Source organism: Cyrtonyx montezumae, unplaced genomic scaffold (genome assembly GCF_038088225.1).
Source record: "Cyrtonyx montezumae isolate F1298 unplaced genomic scaffold, pur_monq_1.0 scaffold_0, whole genome shotgun sequence".
Lineage (NCBI taxonomy): Eukaryota > Metazoa > Chordata > Aves > Galliformes > Odontophoridae > Cyrtonyx > Cyrtonyx montezumae.
This window is the reverse complement of record NW_027071824.1, coordinates 38322608-38346794: the sequence shown is the minus strand read 5'-3', so window position 1 is coordinate 38346794 and position 24187 is coordinate 38322608. Positions and strand designations below refer to the sequence as shown.

Sequence of the window (24187 nt, the reverse complement as noted above, 5' to 3'; positions counted from 1 at the left end):
TAATCAGATTTGAAACAGCAGTTTTCAGGCATCTGTCTCACAAAACACAGTATGTTACAAAAACTCATACCCAAATACTTCATGTAAATGTGACAGTGTAATTTATTCAGTCTTATTCTTTTTCTATCAAAGAGGTATTATTGCCACTGTATAAAGATGTTTATCTGTTCTTTTGGAAGAACTCTGAAAGATTTGTCCTACCAAAATGGCATGACATGAAAGGAGAGAGAATATCTCTCATTAGGTTGGCTAATTGGGCTGTAGAAATAGACACACTTTTCAGACAAAAACTTCATGTTTTCCTGAAAGCTTCACTCTTTTTTTCAGCTTTATTAACTTCTTAGGCAGAAGACACTACTTCTAACAAAAGATATTCCCTTCCCGGCTTTCCTCCTTTATATTTTTATATTTTGGAAAACAATATGAGTACCTATAACCAGGGTAACACTGTTCCCTTCTCTGAAATGTGCTTGATCAAGTGTCACTGGCATTCTACATTTGTTACTTTGAAAGTGGCGAATGGGATTCCTGTTGTTCATTATCATCATCACCATCATCATCATCATTTTCCTAATAATGTAAAATCATAATAGCATGTTTGTCTGTGTATTTCTTTCAGCACTGTAGACTTACTTTAAGCTGAGATGCTACTTCGGATTCCTTTTTCATTTGTTTGTTTGTTCTGTGTTGTGCAATATCACCAGACTGTGTCATATATGGTCTGATGACAGGGCTGTTTTCTTCATTATGCTTAGCAAGTATTTTCATTCATTGGAAGATCTATCTTTTAACAGTGTTGGCTGGAAGACAAAATCACTAAGGAGCTTATTTGAAATTATTTGAAACTTGTTTTTCAGCCAATATAGCCTTAAAATTACATGCAAGAAGAACTTTTTTATATTATAGATTGTGACTTTATATGCTCACTTTCCCAGCTTGAACTCCTGTTTACTGCAGCCTTCCTTTTCTTTCCTCAAATTTCTTGTTCCACTGAAACCTGAACATGAACCTACTCCCTCAGCAAAGACCTAAGTTATGACTTTCATAATCAAAATGTTGATTAAAACAACCTAACAAAAATCATAAGTGCAATTTCTTACTTAAAATATGATGTCTAAACTTTCCAAGTTAGTTCTTTCTCAAAATCTGCAGATGTATAACATTGTGATAGTATGCTGCACGAGTCTCCATGTTGTGGAAAGAGTTCTGGGAAAGAAGAAATCTGTCAGTGAGAGGATTTACATTCCTGGGAGCTATTAGAAAAATTATTTTTCCAAACTATTCAAAAATATAGTGGTCTGATCTTTGAAGTACTTTTTTCCTCTAGAGTGTATACCCTCCCAGTCTTCAGTGAGGGAAAATTTCAGTTTTGGCTCCTTACTCTGAATGTGAAAATTGTTCTAGCTAGTTCTCCTGGGAAACATTTTCCAGTATTGTGTGGGATGACTCCTGTTAGTGTCAGTGGGAACAGTACAGCTAAGATCCTACATGAAGCTTTGAAAATATATATTCCACTCAAATTATTCCAAGTCTGATTTAAATTCTTTTCATTACAGAGTTCAATTGAGTTAATTAGAAACTTACATGGGTGTTTTAGTTTCACATTTGTTCATCATCTTCAGACCCTGAGTAGAGACAACTATTTTTTTCACAAGTAAATATTCCAAGTACACTCATCACTGAGCTTGTAAGATCTGTTTTCTGGTCTTTGCACAGCTGTTTGGATCTGATGCTCTCATAAGAGAATTTAGAATTTGTGAAAGTCATATGGGACTGATCTTGCAACCCTCCCACTGGCAAAACTCCCACTGAGGTCAGTGAAAGTGAAGACTGCAGGACTAGGATCTCAGTTCATGTCCATTCATCACTTTGTACAGAAGAGAGAGTGTTTAACATATATGGCATTGTGTGTGAATGGTTTCAATTTACATTGTCATGCATTGTTCCCGTTTTGTCTTACCTCATTAACATTCATATTTCATTCAAGTTCACCTCTTTCTCATCTTTATTACCAGCTACTGTAAATGCTACTACTCCTACACCACCCACTGTCACCACTAACATGCCTGATACTAATAGAACCGATAAGCCAAACAATGGTAAGAAATCCTGTGTTACATTTTTCCTTGTACTGTCTCTAGAGAAAATTTATTGTATTTTAAGATGTGTTTTTCATAGTGCAATGTCAAGGGTCATGTCTCAGCTCTGATTTCATTTACACTGCAATAAATCGGAGTAGTTTCATTAGACTTGCCCTTGTACGAATAGTATGAGAACAGAACCAAACTCAGTGTTTATCTGTATCATGTTTACCTTGTTCCTTTGCACCATCCATTGTATTTACCCATGCAAAGAATAAGGGAAGGGAAAAGTACATTTAAAAGGGGCTGTAAAGATCTGTGCTTCTGAAATGCTTTAATTCTGTATAATCAGACATTGAGTGGCTTATGCTGCCAGTGTGGTAGTATGCTGGGACTCTCTATTCCTCACTGGTAACATAGGGGAGCCAAGTGGAATCATTCCTATGGAGCAAAGCCACTTCCACTGAGTCAACAGGAATCTTTCCACTGACTTAAAGAAGACCTGGATCAGACTCTACTAGGGAAAATGTTGACAGTATCAGATATAATTTACTTTTCATTTAGAAAGATTAAGGGAAAAATAAGATAGTAAATGATTCTATTATTAGCACAGGAAAAAAACAAGGATTTCTTTTGAGATTTTCTCAAATCGATGATATCACTGTCTCCTAGAGACAGAACATCATTTTCTGAGGAGCTTCTAAAATTATTTTGCTAAAGGAAGTTGTTAAACATTAATAAGAATGCAGAAATAGTCTTCTGCAATTTTCAGATGAGGCTCATAGATCTCTTTACTAAAGATTTTGTGTGCACCCCAGAAGTAAATCAGTATCTGGTTTTGGCTGGGGGAGGGGAAGAAATGCTTTTGTTTCTTTATTTGTTGGGTTTTTTTCTTTTTTTTCCCCCCCAAATGTATCAGTTGTTACTGTAGGACTTAGCATTCTCAGAGTTCTTTTTCTCTTGGCAAATCACTCCTTATATATTGGCAGTCAGGCAGTATAATAGACACTGTGAAGGAATTTATCTGAACTCATTCTGTTTAGATTTAGTAAGCAGTAAGTCTTTTACTTAGAAGTAAAAGAAAAATCTTGAAACTTACTTACAAATTGTGCCTTTTTTCTTTTGTGAAGCCACTCACTCCATGTTCACTGTGAGCATTCGACTTTCATTTTCCTAGCTACCGAAGGAACTGAATACCTTGATAATGTTAGTGTGAACGAAAACTAGACAAGTTATCCTTTATTTGACTTTGAAACTACCAAGAGAAAGCAGAAAAACTGAGAAAAGTAGGCCAAATTCATTTGATGTAGAAGCACATTAAACTTTCACTCAGGTAACTGGAATAATTCCTGATGGTAAGTTGGTTTTTAGACCCAGAACAAACAGCCAAGAACAGAAAGTTAAGTTGCACATATTTTCTTTAATTCTCTAACTTTGCGGCTTACTACACAGACTTGCAGGAAATCGGACTTCCTGCTACAGTTATCTTCAGAATGAAGAGAAATTCACCTGAATCCTCCCATTCACGACCTCAGAGGCAGCAAGAGTCTAGGATAGAAGGGGTCAAAACCATAGGAATTATCTCAACCCCAATTATTTGGCCAGTGAAACAAAGGCCTCCCCGTTTCAGTAAAAGCTCAGCAGATGAGAATCTGGAGAGGAAAAACACATACAGCTTATTTCGTCCAACTGTGTCCACATCATCTGCCTCTGAGGAGACTAGCAATGATACCTTGGCTGCTTTTACAGAAAATATTGACCTAGATAATACTGTGATGAATCAGTTACCAAATGAAAATATTCTGAATGATTCTAGAGTTTCATCTGATGGCACTTATGATGCAGCAGATGATGTTGCAGATCATTCTGTGAATGCAGCAGTTCCTCTTCTTCAAAACAGAAGTCTTATTGCAGAGGAAGCACAGACTCTGGCAGATGGGCTGCGTTATGCTGACTCTGAGTCAGCATTCCATGTTCCCATTAGCAGAAACACTGCTTATGAACACAGAGAAGAAACCCTGTGGATTTCATCCTCCTACAACACACCCAATTTCTTGCACATGAACAATGTCTTGAAGCCTGACAGTTGGAGTGAGACTGTATTTCATCATCATATCACCTCTGACATTAAAGAAGAGAAATACCATTCTCTTTCTAGCGTATCTATATCACCAAAGGAGAAGCCATTGTTGCAAAAAAGTAGACTAGATTTGCTAGATTTTGCACCTCAAAATGTTTACCCAGAAATTACAGAAGGCATAAGTAGTAAGAAATATTTTTCCATGTTAGCAGCAAACAGTGAATTTCAATTTACAACATCTGTGTACGTTAAGGAGCATTACTCAGGAAATATTACAAAATTAACCTCTGTGGACATGCTGCATGCAGAGCCAACAACTTCTTTTAACATGCAGAAAACATATACAGAAAAGCCTAGCAGTCAGCTGACAAGTTCTGTGACAGTATACAGTGGAGAACAACTAATGTCAGCGCTTCCGGTAGGAACAAGGTGGACTAACTCAGCATTTAAGCATGTTGTAGCAACACTGCCAGTTTATCAGCCATCACTGATGCACAGGTCTTTGGAAAGTGACAGCATATTTATCTCTAATACTGAGTACTGGTCTGATTATTTAAAACATTCAGCATATATTCAAAAGAAGCCAAGTGAGACCCTCAGAAAGGTGGTACTGGAGAACAATCTAGATGCATTCCATAGTAAAAATGAAGAGTCAGGTTTTTCTATGTTAGAGCCTGAGAGTATTAACAGAGTCGGTATCTCCTGGAAGCCAGGTTATTTACATTATCCAACAAAATATTTAGATATTTCCCCTTCTTTGACATCGAGTCTCTGGACATTTTCCTATCATACCTATCATGACTCCCCAGTGTTTTCTGGGGAGTCAGAAAATCGGTTAACCTCGTTCAATAAATTGCTTTCTAACCCAACAGAAAAGTTACCATCCATTAGCTCACCTGCTAAGTCCAACAGTATCTCAGAGCAAGATTCTACAGTTAGATTTTTAGATCACAGAGCTGAAGAAATGAATTTCTTTAACCATGCAATGTCTTCTGAAAGACAAATCTTCAGTTTATTTAATCCAGGTCTTTCAAGGAGAATTTCAGAAAGCCATGACAAGACAATATCACAGTTGCAGTCATCAGTGAACTTTGCAAATCTAACCATATCTTCCAATGATGAGTTACATTTTTATTTTCTCTTCCCTTCTCTTGAAGCACCTTTGCATCAACACTCTGTACAGATAAGTCCCTTTGACAAGATGCTTGCAAGCTCTGTGGAAAAATTAATGCTTTATCATAGTTTACATATGCGAGATGGAACTGATGTAGTAAATGATAGAAACAATGTGACTGTCCTAAACAATAGGCATCAGCTTGCTTCTGGCCTTACAACACATTCAGGAATCCAGCCTTCATGTTCAGAGGGCAGCCAAACTGTTTGCTTGGTCAATACACTGGTTAATAGTTTGATAAACAGTACAAGAATACTTGGATTATTGCAGTTTGAAAGTGTTTTGGAGAACGATGTTGTAACAAATTATGTTGATAATGCAAGAACCGATGTTCAAATAGATGCAGGGTTTCTTATAAGAAATGGTTCAATGAATTCTGACTTATTTGTAACAACATTGTCTTTGGAATCGAGGCAGCCTCTTCATTCAGACTCAGAATTCACAGTCACTGTACCTCCCAATAGCTACTCCACACCTCAACTCCCACAGAGTCTACAGAACCATCTTGATACTATTTCTCCAAGCCTGACCCCTGGGTGGGATGTAATGGAATTAAGCTTGCCAACTACAGAGATACCAAGAAGTCTTCTAGCACACTTAGGTGGAAAAATCTCCACTGAAAATCAAGAGGACACTATTAGATACTCTCCAAGGGCAGTAGAACAAGAAATTATTAGTGATGATAAAGAAAAAAGGAATTCTGCTGTTCTGACATCAACTAACAAATCAAGATTTTCAGATCAGGACTCAGAAGGCAAGGTGTATGGATCCTTCAGCAAACATGGAAAAGGAATGTCTTCACTGAAAGTTGTTAGCTCTCATGTCTTGGATTTTGAATATATTGATTATGGACCCTTATCTTCCTTTCTGGTATCATCAAGAACTGCAGTAACTAATGATGGGATGCATTTATCATCTTCACGCAGTGGAACTCCTATTCAGCACACAGAGGCTGTACTGAGCCATTCTCTAATGACACCTGGAGCAGCAATCCATGACTCTTACATGCATTCCCAAATGCAAGTCTCTCCTGTAATGTACCATCAGTCATCAGTTTTGTCACATGTTCATTCCTTAAATAATTTATCATCTGGGACAAGTCACAATACCAGCCTTTACCCACTACTGAATCAATTTACTAGCTCTCCCACAGTCCTTTTATCTTGTACCTTCACTGAGCTGGGCTGCCTGTGCCGACCAGAGATCAACTGCAGTATGTCAAGCTATTAAGTTAGATGTAGAAAAAACAAAAACAAACAAAAAAACCCTATTATTCAGTTGGTAGACTGAATATAGCAGTAGCTGAATTTCATTTCTTTAGATTTTAGAATAGTATTTTAATTACAGTAGAAGGGAATTTGTAACATTTTGGTGATAGTAAACATCATTAACATGTGATTTCTAATTTATGTATCCTTCTCTAAATCAACTCTCATGAGACTGTGAGAATAGTTTGTGAATAGACTGTGAAAATAGAGATTGAGTTGCATTTTTATGACACTTCATTATTTGAAATATCATGAATGTTTTTTACTTACAATATTCATATCCTTTGGGGTATTTTATTTCCTAAAGAAAACTGACAGAAATGAAACTTATGGTATTTCATTGATCATTAAATTGTTTGTAGTTGGGGTTGGGTGTGGGTGAACTGTTTTTCCAGCTTCTTTTTCCTCTTTTTTTTTCAAATTATCTTTGGCTACTTTTCATCAATTTTCTGCCCATACAAATATTTTTTTTCATTTAGTATTTTGAGATGGGATTTCCACTGTTTAATTTGGAGTGAGAAATAATGTTTAATTTTCACTATCTGTGACAGCAGTCTCCTGAGAGTGTTTTAAAGTGTAGATTAGTTCTTTGTTCTTTTTCTTTTTCACTTCATTAAAATATGCTTTTGTTCACCATCTGGTGGAGATCTTGAAGCTGTTGATTATTGTTTGTAGATACCAAGTTTGATTTCAAAAGTACTTTGCATATTGCTATATTAAGGTGATTTTGTCCACATATATAATTATTCAAATGAGACTATAATTATATATATGATACATAATGTACGTTTTCTATGTGCATGTATCTATACAACACATAGGAGGTACATTATAAATACAAAATTAAATATATGTATATACAAAGATATATACATAAAAATGGGATTCTCTCTTAATTTGAAGAGTTTTCAATTTGCCGACGGTCCAGAAGACTTATATTTTTTTCTTTTTTTAAGTGAAACTATCACAGTAATAATAACAAGGGACACAGTTGTTGTTTTTTTCTCCTGAAGTACACACTAAATTTGAATGTTTGATTTAATGGAGGAAAAAAAATGGTAATCAATCAAAAAACAAGCAAATTCATATCACTTACCAAAGAAGGTAACTGGCAAACCATCTTCCTATAAGAAAATGATTCTTTATCACTTTATCTCAGGGAATTTTTGTATTTATAACACTGAAAATATGATCAATTCCATCTTGAAGAGAGGGAACTATACCCAAGGTAGCTCACGAATAGAATAGCAACCAATATGTACAATCAAACTGGAGTATAGTAAGATACTTCAGAGAATTTTATTTTAAGCTCTTGTAAAATGATTACCTAAGAAGCTGTAAAATGATGACATTTCCTCTGTATGTATAAAGCTAGAATAAAAAGTCTTTTTTTTTTTTTTATATTTTGACATAGAAAACCATTTTCTTTCCAGTCAAGAGGTAGTAAGGAATTTCACTGTAATCGTCTTCAGGTCCTGCTCTGTCCTGTGTAGTGCCTCAGTAGTAGTTGCATAAGATTTCTCTAAAAACATGTCTCTGTTAAGAGAGTTACAACCTCAGAGTTACAACCTCATTTGGTAATAGCCCTAAATAGTAATACTAAATAATGCCACATGAGCATATACCTGTGAATTGATGTAGAACTTCTCAACCCCCCCAAATCCTGGGACATATTCTCCATCAAGAATGGATAGCAATTTTTAGTAGCTGTATGATAATTTTGTTACCACATGTAAAGTAAAAGTGATTAACACAGAGCAAAATCATAAGATGTAACATTTATTAGATTAGACTTTTGTGACAAAATGTTGTGTACCAGCTCATGAACTTAAAGAGAATTTATATTTACCTGGTGTCAGTTCAAAACAACCTTAATGAATATGAGATTTTTCTAGGCCAAGTGTTGCACATTTTCAGGTTGAAAGATGGCTTGTTCAGCTGCCAGTTTTACAAAGTTAATATGAGTTCTTCTACTGTCTGGCCATTACCAGGCCTGAGAGTAAAGGATGTGCTGATAAAATAAAATAATTGGAGTGCTTCTCTCTCCTAATTTTGTTCCCAGTGATCTTGCGACTTTTAACTGTTTTTTGGTCAAGTTTGCGGTGGTTGTTTCTGGATTATAACAGTATGACCAAGTGCAGGAATTTTCCATGTTACAGATTTCAATCATTCTGTTTATTTTAAAATTCCTGATACTTTCACGATCTTGCTGCAATTAAAGCATATGCAGAATACTATTTATAGATGCATTAGTTCTGAGTTTCCATGTTATACTTCATGTGTCTCTATAAATATGGAGGGAGGGAATTCCTGTTGAAATTGACAACTAGTGAGATTGGTACCAAGCAAGCTTGCAGGGCTTGCTCACTCCAGACTCACGTGTTATCAACCATAGCATGAGGTGTCCTTGCACATGGGATTTGGTCCAATCTTCATCATGACACTAGAGTATCATGTTATTGAAAAAGCAAATTTGGTCACTTTCTGAAATTATAATGCTGTTTTTAATGAACAGGTGGGCTATTCTACAGGATATCTATAACTGTCTTTAGTTACAATTCCAACTCAGAGTCAAAAGTACATGATGTGGTTGCAGAATGGGTAAGTAAAGTTTTCTTTCTTAATTCAGTAATTAATTTGGGTCTAGTTTGGGAGTTCAGTCACTATGGTTAGAATTTTGAAATGTTTCCACTATACCAGCCAGCATCTTAAGAACAAGAGATAATAGCTGAGATTTTTGAAGGTATGTGGAAATCAAAATTTTTCACTAAACAATATACATTTCTGAGTATGTCACTACACAAATTGTATCTCCAAATATTAATGTGGTTTTGAAGATATATAGTGGAAGAATCATAGAATGGTTTGGGTTGGAAGGGACATTGAAGATGATCTAGTTCCAACCCTCCTGTTATAGGCAGGGACACTTCCCACTAGATCAGGTACCTCAAAGCCCCCCCCAGCCTGGACTTGAGTGCCTCCAGGGTGGGGGACATCTACAACCTCTCCACGCAACCTGTTCCAGTGTCTCACCACCCACACAGTAAAGAATTTCTTCCTAATATCTAGTCTAAATCTACCCTCTTCCAGTTTAAAGACATTCACCCTCAAACTGTTGCTATAAGCCCTGATAAAAATTCCCTCCCCAGCTTTTCTGTAGGCTGCCTTCAGGTACTAGAAGGCTGCTATAAGGACCCTCCAGAGCCTTCTCTAGGCTGAAAAGCTCTCAGCCTGTTCCCCTAGGGGAGGTGCTCAAGTCTCTGTGTTAATGGCTCTCCTCTGGACCCACTCCAACAGCTCAATGTAATTCTTGTGTTGGGGTTCCCAGAACTGGACTCAGTACTGCTGCTGGGATCTCATGAGAGCGGAGTAGAGGGGCAGAAGATTACCTTCCTTGACTGCCTGGCCACTCTTCTCTTGATGCCACGCAGGATGCAGTTGGCCTTCTGGGTTGCAAGCATAGATTGCTGGCTCTTGTTGACCCACCCAAATCCTTCTCCTCGGGTCTACTCTCAAGCCATCCTCTACCCATCCTATATTTGTGCATGGGTTTGCCCCAACCCAATTGCAGGACCCTGACAGGGATAAGAATAAACACACAGCGTTCATTTGTGTGAGGCAGTGCACTTTTCCAATTCACTGCATTAGAAGTTTTCTCCCATGGATCAGCTGTTCAGATTTCTAGTAGTTTTAGATTTTCAGCCCATTTTGGCAGAAATAAGCTTCTTATCAATCCCTTCAAATGTAGGATTATTGAAGTTCTTACATGTGAAAATCTGTTCTGTCTGAATAGAAATATTCTCTGTTCTTTGTTGACAATTCACGTAATGGCACACATTCTGCAAACTGTCTTTCTACCAACTATTCACATGAAAATGTGATGTCATAAATAAATGGCATTTATTCTTTATTTTTCTTGAATAAACCTGGAGGATTTCAGCTTTCAGAATCTAGAGAAGAGTAACCATCTATAGTCCTCTATAAACCAAAGATGCAGTCATCCACACCAGCTAAGTTTGCTCCCTTAGAAGCAGTAGCCAAGCAAAGTATGTCAGTGCCTGAGCCAAAGAATCTATAAAGGTGTCACTTGGCTCTGGCAGAACATGCAAATGGCTCTCCAGAGGGAAAAACTGAGCAGCCATTGCCAACAGTGAATAAGCTGTAGAAAAGTCTGAAATAGAGGTTATCATAAGGCGGTAGACTTTTATTTAGGTGAATATTGGCCCTGTAATTTTGTCAGTAAATTTTTTCTAATTAAAGTGTTTCTGTAAATTTAAGATGATGGAGAGGGAATAAAGTTCATCATCCTGTGCAGTCACTATTCACTGTCATGACCTCATAGATTTCCTTCTCTTGGTATAAGAAGCTAATACATTTGTCATTACCAATTGTAAATATAATTTAACAATCACACTGTGATGGGAGTGTGTTCTCTTTGCTTTGAAGAACTGAAGGGAATTTCTCAAGGGAAAGAGAGGTGAAATTCTGTTTTAAACAAGAAAATGTTCTATTAACATGCCATTTCTGTGATCAATGCTTTCCTGTTTTTCAGCTAAACCATACTTTCCAGAACTGGAATTACACTGTATATGTGGTCAATATCAGGTAAATGAAGGGAGAAGATGTTTATGCCACATTCCTTTTAGAGAATTAACCCACCCTAATTAATGTTTATTTTCTTCATAGCATCCAACCTGGTACCATAAAAGAGGCAGTAAGAGAAAAAAGAAGCATCGATAGTAAACGGTAACATCTTTATAGAATTTTTATTTATAGAGTCAATAGTTAATACTACAAGAGGTATGGCTTTATGGCCTATTATTAGGTATATGCCACTAGTCTGTAAATATATGACTGCTGGAGACCTGAGTTCTCTGGGTGTGCTCAGAAACCTCACACTGATTATCATGTTTGTTTTAAACCCGCTGAGCTTCTTTGAGCTGTAAAAGATCATTTTCCAGAGTTCAGGTTTCATCCACCACAAAATTGAGTTCTGTCATATAGATATATTTGTGGTATGACAGAATGCACTTTCTTCAGAAGCTACTGGTACATTGGTATCTGTCCACTGGCACTGCATTTATTCTCTTTAACCAGAGCCTTTTGAGTAAATACACATCTTACTAGATGCAAAACTGAAAAATCATGCTAGATTTGAAAGCCAAAGTAGTGTGTGTTAAACTATTTACCATATGCTCTCATTTCCTGACTTCTGCTGGTCTCTGAGGCACTAGAGTTGGGATGGCCTCAAAGGCAGCCAGTTAGATGGGTCACACCTCCTGAAAACTGGGACTCAGGGGATTTCTTTGAAAGCAGTACACTGATTTCTGAGGGACAGATGGACAGGGAGTGACTCCTAGCACCAATTTAAAGAGAGGAAACCAAAACATAATGAGACTTTGGAGGGAGGGGGAAGAAGAGGGTATGGGACATATCTTTTTGCAGCATAGGCAAAAGTCCTGCATAATCTTCAGGTGCTAACTCTTGTGAACTGCTGTGGTAAAGTTGAGCTTTTTCAGCTTAGAGATAGTCCTCTATTTGCAGTTTACCATCAGGAAGTAGTTACCAATGCTTCCAGTTTTCTACAGGGTTTACCTAGGCTTTAAAGGATTTATAAATGGTACTATCTCCTTCCCACATACCCACAGCAGAAAGACAGCTCTTATTGGCAAAAAACATTTAGCTGGTGTAGTGTAAACCTAGACTCTGAAAGGGCTATTTTGCAGCTTGAACTGCATTTATGGTAGAGTGTAGTGATGTGGCTGTGGGTTTTTTTTCACACTTTCAAATGATACAGTTATGCCAGCAAAACCTTTGAAGTTCAGACCATGCATCAGGTCTCACGAACAATCCCAGGCTACAGGGGAACGTAAAGCTTTTCCCAACCTTATTGGTGAGTGTTTTATGAGATTTGCAGTCCAGCTTGTCAGCATCTGTTCTCATGCAGACTGAACATCTGGTTTCCTCTCCTGGCGCTATACCATCACTCTGCCCTCTGGATTTTGTTTCTTTTTCCTGGTCTATTAAAATATATGGTTAAAGGGGAGAAATGACTCCATATTCAAACATGCCAACTGTGTCAGTTCTCTGCCTGACAGTGTATGTCTCATATATATCTATGTCTGTATGTCAGTATTTATGACAATGTGTGGTTCTGTGGCCACAAACCAGAGCCATTGAGTTTACCTCATTTTCTTTAGCAAGGTGTTTTTCATTATTGGTCTACAGCGCTATAGTTACTGTACTAGACTGCTTTCAATAATGTATTCCTGTTATGTGAGGTAACCCTCTTCCTACCTACTTTGCTTACCATCTGTGAGCCATAAAGTGCCATAGATACGTGTTATAAATTCAGAGACAATTGTATTATGTGTTACTAATATCTCATGAAGTTTTTCAAGGATGGCCTGGGCTAATGAGAAACCCATCTGCATTTATGAATATCCAAAAAGTAAATTCCTTTTTTTTTTTTTTTTAACTTTCTCCTGAATATTGTTTCATCGTGCTTTGTTAAAGTTTCTGTTTTCTTGAGTTTCTCCTGGGTAAGATTCTAAGCAAATCCTACAACACATCAGAGTAACAATTTGGGGTGTAATAAGTTAGCAAATGATGGTTGGGAAGTTTTTAATCCACAATGGAAGGAGTATTTTTTTCTTACTAGTCTAATTAGTATACTAACTAGTCTCACTAGATCCACTGAAATGCTATAGCTGAGTACTCATGTGTAACTTACTCTGAGTGTAATTTCAAACTGTTTCTATGAAATATTCCTATAAATTATTTCTATAAATATTTGCCCAACATTTTTTCTTATTTCTGTTAGAGTCAAGAATAAATCCCTCACAGTTTTACACACTCCAGTGTTTCCCTTGGTTTTCAAGTATTGCTTATTCTGTTCTCCATCATCTTCATCTGAATATTATTTCAATCAACAGTTAAAACTTTAGACACAACCCAGAACTATCAGGAACTTTATATTTTACAGAAGTAACCATGTTAGTCCAACTCACTAAACTCTCATCATCTCTAAATTTTGCACAAGGGAATAGTCTTCCTCCTTATATGGCACTACCATAGTTCTTCAGACTTCTGTTGGAGAAGTTTTCCCTCTCTTTACATTAATTTGAATTCTCATCATTCAGATGTTATCTTTTCCTTTTACCTTTTGGATTAGTATTCAGTACAACAGTTAAAAAACAACTGCACAGTAAACTTGCCCAAACTTTTCCATCAGTTTTTCATTGTTTCAACCCTTATTTACTAAACATGCTGTCTTATCAGCAAACTGCTTTTATCAGTCACCCCACCCTTTCTTGCAAGTGAAAAAGGAATACTCATTAGAGAAAAAGATTCAGAGGAGAAATAGAAGCTGCTAGTGGGAGGTAAGAAGCTGGCTTTTGTTGGCAAGTTAAAACTAAGTGTTTTCCAAAAATATTTTGAATTGTACTGCATTTTGGAGAAGAGCAAAACAAAACAAAAATATGGAAATGGATTGTTATTCTTTCATTGTTGAATTCTTTGAGCTGCAGAGTTTTAGAGGACAGTGTGCTTAGTATGTGTTATCATAGATGTTGGTGAGAAACAAATAGAGTGCCAAGTTCAAAAATGCACATTATCATCAGCACCTTTAAAACCATAAGATCATTAGATGACAGCCATGTATTAAACTAGCACTTTGGTAGATTATTAACTACAGTAATAGGCAAAATTACAGTCACAGCTGAACTTTTGTTTGTGACTTTATTTTCTTCTTCTATTCATACTGCTGCTGTCTCTTAATGAGATGGCAGCTCTTCAAAATAAAATAGAAAGATGTAAATGGGGTATGAGCATAACTGTGTATCCCCTGTGATGTTGCACAGACCTTTGAATGTGATACCAATTTGTGTTTGTTATGTAGATAAATAAATGTGTTTTCTTCTCTCATTAATTATTTGCCTTTTATGACACTGCATTGATGTCAGACTCTTATGTAACTGCTGCTGAGTTTCTCAGATGGGTCCTACTTATCCTAGGTGTAGTCAGATGGCTAATAATTGGGCTACCTCGGCAGAACCGATGCTTACTAAGCAGCTCAGCTCCCCTGCTTCTCCTTCTTTCCTTTTGCAAGCAGTTTTGTGAACTGTGGCCCCAACTCATTTATAAACCTTTATCTATTTAATACACAAATTGTGTTTTCTGTAGCTTCCGCTACTCAATTGCCATAACTTCGGCCTATTTCCCATTTTTAATTTCTATATGAAACAACACTGATGTTACTACTGTTAAACAACTCATCCAAATAAAAAACCACAGTGCTTGCAATTTGTTTAAAGAATACAAAACTTAAAAGAAATCTCTTCTCTTAGAAATGAAAATAAAGAGGAAAGCAGGAAGTCTGAGTTGCCTGTGCCTAGTCCTGCTTTTTTGAAGTCTCTGGGAGTTTTGCCACCAGTGTCAGTAAGGCAGATTCAGGATTCTGCATGCTGTGTTCCTGGCTGCCATGTTGTTAATGGAAAGTTCAACACTCTAGATAAAGTTTAAGCTAATTAGGTTGTATAATAGTTTTAGACAAGTGTTAGCAACGTCAGAGCAACGTAATTTTGCTTTTATAGTCCTAAGGATCTTCATTGAATAAGGTTAAATAAACAAATATTAGGCTTTTGTGTTCTTTGTAATAATTCCAGATTATTTACTAGTAAATAATAGTGCTATTCTAAATGAACACATCTGTAGTGCCTATTCTTAAGTCTTTCTGGTTTCTACCAATAAAGTTTTAGGAGCAGCTTGGTAGTGGTCCACTTCTGCTTCCTTGGACTTTAACTTTGGTGTTTCCAACTGAACCCACGTGTTTCTGCAAAGTGCCCAGCTGGCATCTTTTGTCAGGGACCTGTAAAGAAAGCCTTTATAGCAGATAGAGGAATTCAGGTATTCCACCCAAGGGGAAAAATGATTCCTCCTTTGTCTCCTGCTGAAACTGCCTCATTTTGATTCAGCTTCTACTGACTTCCATCATCTTTCCACTGACTTCACTTGGGTTTCCTACATGCCTGACACTGTCAGAAATCATTTTTCAGGAAAGTACTGGATTGCATTTTTGACAGTGAACAGGGATTTCCTTTGTTGTTCTGGAACATAGTTCAAACATAATCAGAACTCATTTCAGCCAAGACCAACTGTAGAATCAAGAGGCATTCCAGCCCTCTCTCTTTGCCTTTCTGCTACAGTGCCTCGTAAAGAGAGGTCTTCATAACAAATTTTCTCATATTTTAAATTCTGAACTTTTTAGTGCTATCACCTCAAGTATTGACAATAGAGATGCTTTTGTAGAATACTTCTAACTTCCCTATGCTTGTGCTGTAGTTTTTTGGTTGCAGAACTGAGCTCAATATTTCTGAGAGGAAAGCTTTGGCAGACCCCGTTATGGATTTCATTAGCAAACTTCTTGTATTTCTTTATCTCTCATTCTGCATATTTTCTAGCATCTCATCTACTGTATGTATTACTGAGTCTTCACTGAGTAACTTACACCAGAGTCAGCTTTCTTCGCTGGATGTCTAGTTAATACTAAGTAGTTGGCGGTGCTTAGAAGTGGGACCTACCTGTGCTCCCAGTCTTGAATTATATCCACTCATCACTACTTCAAAGCCAAAATAGCAGCAAGATTTGTAAAGAATTTAATGTTAATATCTAATTTTTTTTTCTCCAACATGATTGGGTATTTGGGAAAAATTCCACTTCCAGGAGTAGTTCAGATTTACTGAGTACTTTAAATGCATTAATAATTATTCATTTTACACTTTAAATCAAGGAATGTTAACAGCAAAACAAATTAGTAGTGATTTTTTTGAACAGTTTGAGAGCCACAGTTATTTCATACCGTCTGGTGGACCTAAATGAGGGAAGAGACACGCGCTGCTAATTACCAGCGGGTACACCACAGCCTGTGCTGTGCAGCTCACATGGTTAGTTGCTAATCCTCACTTCAGGCTCCTCACACCATGCAGCAGTGAGAGCTCTGCCCATGTGTAGGCACACTGTCCTGGAATAGCTCTGAGTCACACTTCCTGAGAAGAAAGCTGCCTTTGTATCCAGAGCAGCGGCAGTGTGAGTCCCATCTTCAGCATCCCCATGCCCCCAGTGTGGCTGCAGTGTCAGCTGACTCCTCTCTGCTTAGCTCAGCAGGCCAGGGCAAAGCAGGAGAGACTCTGGGCTTCCTGGCTCTCCTTATTGCTCCAGCTGACACTCAAAGACAAGAGAAGCAGAGAAAAGGAACTCCATTTTGTTTCCCCACGTCACAGCCCACATTCTTTTATATTGGCAGCAATAATACTAGCAGTATAAATCACTGTGGGTGATATAATTTCTTATTGATTGCTGCTACAAGAATCCATCTGCAATTATATGGCACTCAATAGAAAAACTAATGTTGGCTGTGTAAAATCTCCTGGCACCAGGGCAGCGTGGCAGCATTGCACGTATTGCCAGTTATTTAAGTTTGGATCTGTTGTTCCACAAATCGAGGATTTTTTTCTTCACTATTAAAATGTTTTCTTTCTGGGCTCCAAGTGTGATGAAAGTGGAAATAAGGATTCAGCTTTGTATTGCATCAGCTGTCAAGTTAGTAGGTATTTACTTACTTTGAGAAGCAATGAGTCATTCTGAAAAGTTTGTAGAATTCGTTTTCATAGTAATATGGAACAGGCTCTTAGTATACTTGACTTATGCTCTACAAGTTTTGCAGAAAACAAATAACATAATGGTCTAACAGATTATTTTTATCAATGCTTCATAATCAATGCTTTTCCCTGTAATCACTCAAGACAACTGTAGACAGTCCTACCTCATCTATCGTTATCCCCATAACTGTTCAAGAGAACTCTAACCAGCTCTATCTCATCTATAGTTATCCCTTCTGTTTTGTGTATCCTTTTGTGCAGTTACAGGTACTAAATATCATTTTGTTTTGCTGGGAGTACCGCAATAAGCAGCATAGTAGTAGTGGTGACTCTTCACTTACAACTTCTGCTTCGCAGCCAGTGCTGAGGTAGGGAGTGGCATCAGTAATATTAAGTTTTCTTCTTCTGAAGTAAAGGGAATACATGAGTGAAGCCAGAGTCTTTTAGGAAAGATGGATAAGTTCCAAGAGACTCTGGTGCTGAAGCATTGGAGGGCTGTAAGTATTGGCAGTCCTGTAGGCAATTTCCATGCTTTGCTAAAAATAAATGCCATAATAAACAGGTGCCTCATATTGTATCTGACATATACAGCAAAAGTCTGCATATCCACCCTGCTGAGTCTTTTGCCATGTGCTAACCACTGTCAAGGCTAAAGGAACATTAAGAGGAACTTCATATATCTGGGAGCAGGGCAAGAGCAACCTGGCTAGAAATAGCTGGAATTTTTTTTCTTGTTCTTCAGTGAAGTGTTAGAAGTAAAACTGTAGGATATGATAAGAAAGAAAAAAAGAGTACAGATGCTCAAAAGAAAACAAATCAAATTACAAGTAACATATACAATTCTTTACTTGTGGGTCACACCTGCAATAGTGAAATGTGTGGAGTATTTAGCTCATACTTGTGACTTTTGAAGGCTTTGTGAGGCTTGGGCTTTGCCTTTCTTTTTCCCCTAGATTGACTTTTTTTTTTAATTTATAATGCCAGCTTTTTTAATACAATTTCAGCAATGAAGATTCTGCAGAAGTATCTAAGAAGCAGTTTTCAAAATGAGTTCTGATAGAAAGATTAAAAAGATTAACTCTGTTATTGCACAGCAACATCTGTACAACAAGCTGTAATTTTGCCCTGTACCACACTAGACATCTCCAGAAAGCACAGCTCTGGGATGTCATTTGGAGACAGCTTTCTGGCACCAGTCTGTCTAAGAAGGGGTTGCAGAAATCCCTACCAACCTGCTCCTGTTCAGCATCCCTGCCGATTTTGTCTCCTATTCTTCAAGAAGCATTCCAGACCCAGCAGCTCACTGCTGCTTCCTGGCTTTGGGGCCCCCCAGTGAAAGAAGCTTTGTTCGGTGCATGCACTGCTCACTGTATGTGTGCTGGCAGTGCTGCCACTTCCCAGGCTGCCAGGAACTGCTCACACACCAGGAAGGTCTGTCTTTATTCAAGATCCTGGGTATACAAGGGCAAGACTAAGATGAAGGCAGCCCAAAGCAGGCTTGCTTTTTCTTTTTTTCCACATTTCTGCTCCCATGGAGATCCAATGTTCCATGCTTCATTGGCATCATCTCCCAGTAACCATAGCCAAGCAATGCTCGTGGGTATCAACGTATTCTCTTCTCCAACATGGGTTTTTTGTGTCCCAGGAGGAAATTTTTCAGCCTTCCACTCTCAACTTCTTTCCTGTGTCCTGCTAGAACTTCTTTTCTTGTTCATTATTTCCCTTCCAGAAAAGCTGTGTTTTTGGACAGGGGTGGAGACTGTTTTATTTCTCTCACAGGAAAGAGACTTGGGCACTTTGAACTACTTCTTAAGCCCAAGAAAGTAGCAGTGGGCTGGAGTACAAAACAGCTATTACTGCTTAAACTGGAATTACTCATCTGAGCAACTAGACTTTCCTAATTAGAACTAGAAGTCTTAGAAGTGTGTGAGGGTGTTTTTCACTCCATCAAGATTTGAACATCTTAAAGTTAGGCATCTATTCTTCGTTAGTCTTCTAGAATTCTTCAGTAGTCAATGGAGAGAGGGGCCCTCCAGAGGATGAATTGTCCCAACCTGACAAGTTCTGTAAAACTTTTAAGCTTTGCAGCTTAAAAGTTTAAGTTCCTAAACCATCAGCAATCAGACTTCTTGGATTTAAATCGGACCTATTTAGAACTGGGCATTGGGCACTCACAGTGGAGAATATTTTTCTTTCATCTTTTAATATAACTTGCAGTAATCTAAATCTTCTGAAAATATTTATTGGCTCTTTTAATGAGCTGTTTCTTCAGTGGTAACTAGAGGATGAAATTTCCAAATCATAAATTATTTTCCTGCTCCTGTGTGATTTACAGTAACAAACAATATTGTCTTGGTGACGCTGTTACTGTGAAAACTAGTTTGTCAGATATTTTTATTTCCACATCTTTGGGATCTGCTGCTCTGACTCAAACATTTGGATAATTTTCCTTGCAGTTTTGAGGTTTTAGCCCTTCTGGTTTATAATGCTACCAACAACATCAATTTAGAAGAGCAAGAAATCCGACAAAAGCTCATAAATAATAATGAGTCCATAGCAGAGGGATATAGGCTTCATACTGTGGAAGTTGATCCAGTGGGTAAGTAGATTCAGCCTTATTACACAAATGATTTTATTTGAATGTCCAAAAATAAGCATCTTCTGGGTTAAAATAATAATACACTTCCAAATACTATATCTGTTTCAGATTTTTACTTGTACCTTTTAGCCTCATTGCTCCTTTGATCTCAGAGAGACATCCTCAAGATATCTCTCTTAAAAAACATATAGCTATCTGGTTTGCTTCAATCAGTGTTTTGTTGGCTGGTTTAAAGAGGCTAGGACATTTCCTTCTGGCTTTTTTGGTTGTTTGAGGATAAAGAAGATTATATTCAACCAGAGATGCTATGAGATATTTTTGACCATTGAGGACCCTCATATCCTCTCCTCAGCTCTCTTTGTGATTCTACCAGCTGCTGTCCTTAATCAGTATTCTTCCAGCTCTTGTATATCCCCCAGATTTTCCCAATCATATTCCAGTAAGAGATTGCCCTTCCTTTGGTAGGGAAGTTGGAGAGGCTGGTGGAATGAAAGTGGATGCAGTGTGCACATTTAGTGCTTTTCCTAGAGCAGCAGTAGCAGTATTTTTTGTCCTCTGCTGTATGCCCCTCCCTTACCACTAGTCTATAGAAAACATTCAAACCTTTCATTTGAAGAGAGCTATGTGCTGCAGAATGGATGAGGAATGGAGACAAAAATGGAAGATAGATGCAGAAATTAGTAATTAACACTGATTTAGATATTTTTATTTTTGCAGAAAAATGTTTAGCTGAAGAAAACCCTCCAAACTATTTTTGGCCGGATACCAGACCGACGGTTACCAACTTTACGTTTTGCCATGGGAGCTCGGTTCAGATTGCATCAAGAACCTGGTAGGTGGTCAGAGACCAGAGAAGCTGAGAGCTTCAGCTTTCTGGTTATATAGTTAGACTGCATCCTCTACAACAGATGCCGCTGAATGATACTGTATCTCAAAAGGATGCTTTCTATGTTGTGAGAGATCATGTGTTTGCAGTAAGAGTATGCACTTCATTAGTAAGAGAAAAAAGCTTATCTACTACTTCTGTAGGACATCCCGAGACTCACAATTAATATATTATCAAAGTGAGAATAGTACCTTCTTAAAGAACAAATTTGCTTTCTTCGATTTGTGATGCTTATGTTGCCAAAATCAGATATCTGCTACTACTTCACTACTACAATCTTAACTTGTGAAAGCAACTTTTGACAAAAATTCTGCAAAGATTAATTGTATAGTAAATTTAATCCAGAACTTCTTATCCAGTTAAATGAAAGTAAAATAAATCCCTTAAAACATGAATGTTATTAATAATTACTCATAACTGAATGTGGGGATAGTTTAGTACTTAAAGATTTGGACTTACGCTTTCAAGGTTGAGGATAATTTTTCCCTAATGTAGGCTTTCTTTGTGAACATCAACAAATGATTTAAACATTGTAACTCTATTTCCCCTTTGTAAAAAGGGAATATTATGACTTCCTTTGATATATTACTAAAATAATGTGGCTTTGATCTTCTTTGAGTGCCTTGAATATGGCTATGATGCAATATTAATTAATCTCGTCAGTATTTAGGATGATCACCAATCACTGTACTGCAGTACAGTAGTCTCATCCACCCACGTTGCATCTGGAACATGTTCTGAGAAGACTAGATCTTTCACTTTTTACAAACAATATGTCGGCATGGATAGGAATCAGCTTTGAGGTTCTGAGCCAAACAGGAAAACAGCCAGCATTATTTTTAACTAACTCACTTCCTCAGCCTCATAATTTTTTACAAGAGCAGCTAGATTCCGATTGACCAACTTTTGTTTTAAAGTAAGTAGTGCATGGGTCAAATTGTTTTTATGTCAGAGCCTCAGGATCATTAAAAATTAAGGTTTCTGGCCTTTGCTGCCCCGGTATTGCTTATCTTTATTATTCATTTGTGTTATAAACAATACCATTGGTTGTCTGCCTGACACACTTGTAAAAAAAGTTACTGTGTTCTGTGCTGCCCACATTAGCTTTCACCAAGAGCACAAGTGTGGTGTGCTTTCTTCTGAGACAAAGGAATCTGTCCCAGTGGTGTCTTCTAGATTTATGCTTCCAAGAGTGCTATTATAAAAATATGATCAATTGAGGAATAACTTAATGCAAGCATATGCTGAGTGAAAGGCTAAATTTTTCCATTTCTCCATCCTGCCTTTGTTATACTATGGTACCATGGTTGTTCTGAAAGGAAATGTAGGAAAATTTTAGAGCTATATCTGAGAATTTTGCTATGATAAGGTTTTATAGAAAAACATTTTGAAAAACCTTACTGTCTTTTTGTCTGCCACTCACCTGGACCTATATCTGATGGAAACCTTTTTTCCGTGTTGGTGTGACATTCTATCTCTGCACAGATCCTGTTCTTGTTCCTCAGAGGGCCATTATCACTTGCTATTGACCTGATCAAACCATCTATATCAAAGGAAAAATATAGAAACAGCATCTGATTAGGCTATATTAAATAGGGACATAATAGCTTGTGTCAACTTTTCGATCTTTCCTGAAATACAAGACCAAAATTTCCGCTGATGCAATTTATCAAGTCAGTACAGCAATCAGCTGTGAATTTGTCCAAAGGAACTGGGGTTTCTCCCAACACCATTGCTCTACAGATCACATATTTCCACTGTCTAGCACACATTTAATTTCAGTTGAGCCAGTATTGCAAGGAAATTGTAAATCAACAATACTGTACTGTTATGACATATGCAAAGTAATTATGGAACATCTATATAATTATGCTATTGTGTTTCATATGCATTTTGTCTTTTTTCCTCTTTAGCTATTTGGGTCTGCAGAATTACACATCATACTGGGGCCAACCGGATCTTAGGAATTGCACAGGTGAGTGTATATATTCTGATTTTTTTTGCTAAAGTAACAGTTTTGTCACTTTTGGGCACATTGATTTCACTTCAAGGGGGAAACAGAAACAGGTGTGGTCTTTTTTTTTTTCCCTATTGAAAAGAAGACTAAATTATAAGGAGAAACAAAGAAACAAACAAACAAAAAATGTTTTTATTTCTTACTCCTTTCTATCAATCAGCCCTTTCAGTAGTCACTCTAATTTACAAACTCAGATCAAATTAATGTAAAGTAAGACACAACCAATGTGGCCAGTATATAAGAATTAGCAGGTTATATATGCTTTGAATGGAAACATAAGTGTGAAAAAATAAAACAATTTCATGTTATTACGAGTACCACAAGAATATGCTCTGTCTTTCAGTAATGAGAATAAATACTTGAACTGCTAAATTACCTTAGGATTGGTACAGATGATGTACTTTTTTGTTTCAACAGAAAATGCAGCAGATATTGCCAATCAGCTTCTGAATCTCACTGGTGAAGGGCAGCAGCTTACCTCAGACAAAGTAAATGATGTTGTCCAGAAACTCAAAAAAATTGTGAACGATGAAGAAATTGATGAATCTCTGGGTTCTACTGTGGTGACAATATTTTCCAATATTTTAAACAGTTCAGACAGTGTATTGGCAGCATCGTCTTCAGAGTAAGTATTTCGGCATTTGCTTTTAAGAAAATTTAGGAAATTGATTCATTCTTCCATTTAAATACCATAAAGAAATTAAATTTTTCTGAATTCCATAAAAAAAATCCAAATGAGTTAAGCAGATATTTCTTCTTGTAATAAAATTAATGTACATGACAAAATATTTTAATGGAAAAGAAGACTGCTGATGAATGACACAGCATATGTTTAGGTGTTGTCAGATTATTTCAGGACCAGTAATATGTAAATCAGGCATTCTATCAATCAAAACCTTTTGTGTTCAAAAGATATAAATATATTTACAGCCTGACGGTCTCCTTGTGAATACAAAGGTGGGTGACAGAAACACAATAAGAGGATTGCCATAAGGTGAAGAGAATACATGGAGATAGAATAAAATGATTTGATTTCTGTTTACAGAGCTCTTAAAACTATTGATGCCTTGGCTTTAAAGATCCAATTCACAGGACCATCCATGAGTATTTCAACACGTAATCTTGCACTCGGGGTGTCTTCTATAAACTCAACTTCATTCAAAGGTTCTTCTTTCACTGTCAGTCCACAGAGTAATGCATCTGATTTCCAGGTATGGCATGAGCAGTTAGTTGTGTTTGAACATGAAATGTGATTGTTATTTCGAGTATGTTTACTGTGTGTTTTATAAAACTATTTACAACTCCCCATTTTTCCCCCCTGCTTTCTATTTCCTTTTTCCTGTAATCATCCAAATAGGTTGATGCAGTATTTCCTTGAGTGGTAGAAAGCACAGATAAACCCACATATGTTCCATACAAATGAA

General features: G+C 37.1%; 1 protein-coding gene across 1 annotated transcript in view; it reads left to right on the top strand.

Annotated features, from left to right (window-relative positions):
- ADGRG6 (adhesion G protein-coupled receptor G6) overlaps nucleotides 1-24187 on the top strand; it is a 104718-nt gene that overhangs the window by 54017 nt on the left and 26514 nt on the right. Inside the window, exons 6-14 of the mRNA XM_065732931.1 lie at nucleotides 2016-2099; nucleotides 9119-9204; nucleotides 11156-11208; nucleotides 11290-11349; nucleotides 19718-19860; nucleotides 20578-20692; nucleotides 22660-22721; nucleotides 23181-23388; nucleotides 23809-23974. Of these exons, the coding sequence (XP_065589003.1) occupies nucleotides 2016-2099; nucleotides 9119-9204; nucleotides 11156-11208; nucleotides 11290-11349; nucleotides 19718-19860; nucleotides 20578-20692; nucleotides 22660-22721; nucleotides 23181-23388; nucleotides 23809-23974 (977 nt within the window). The remainder of the gene's footprint in view (nucleotides 1-2015; nucleotides 2100-9118; nucleotides 9205-11155; nucleotides 11209-11289; nucleotides 11350-19717; nucleotides 19861-20577; nucleotides 20693-22659; nucleotides 22722-23180; nucleotides 23389-23808; nucleotides 23975-24187) is intronic.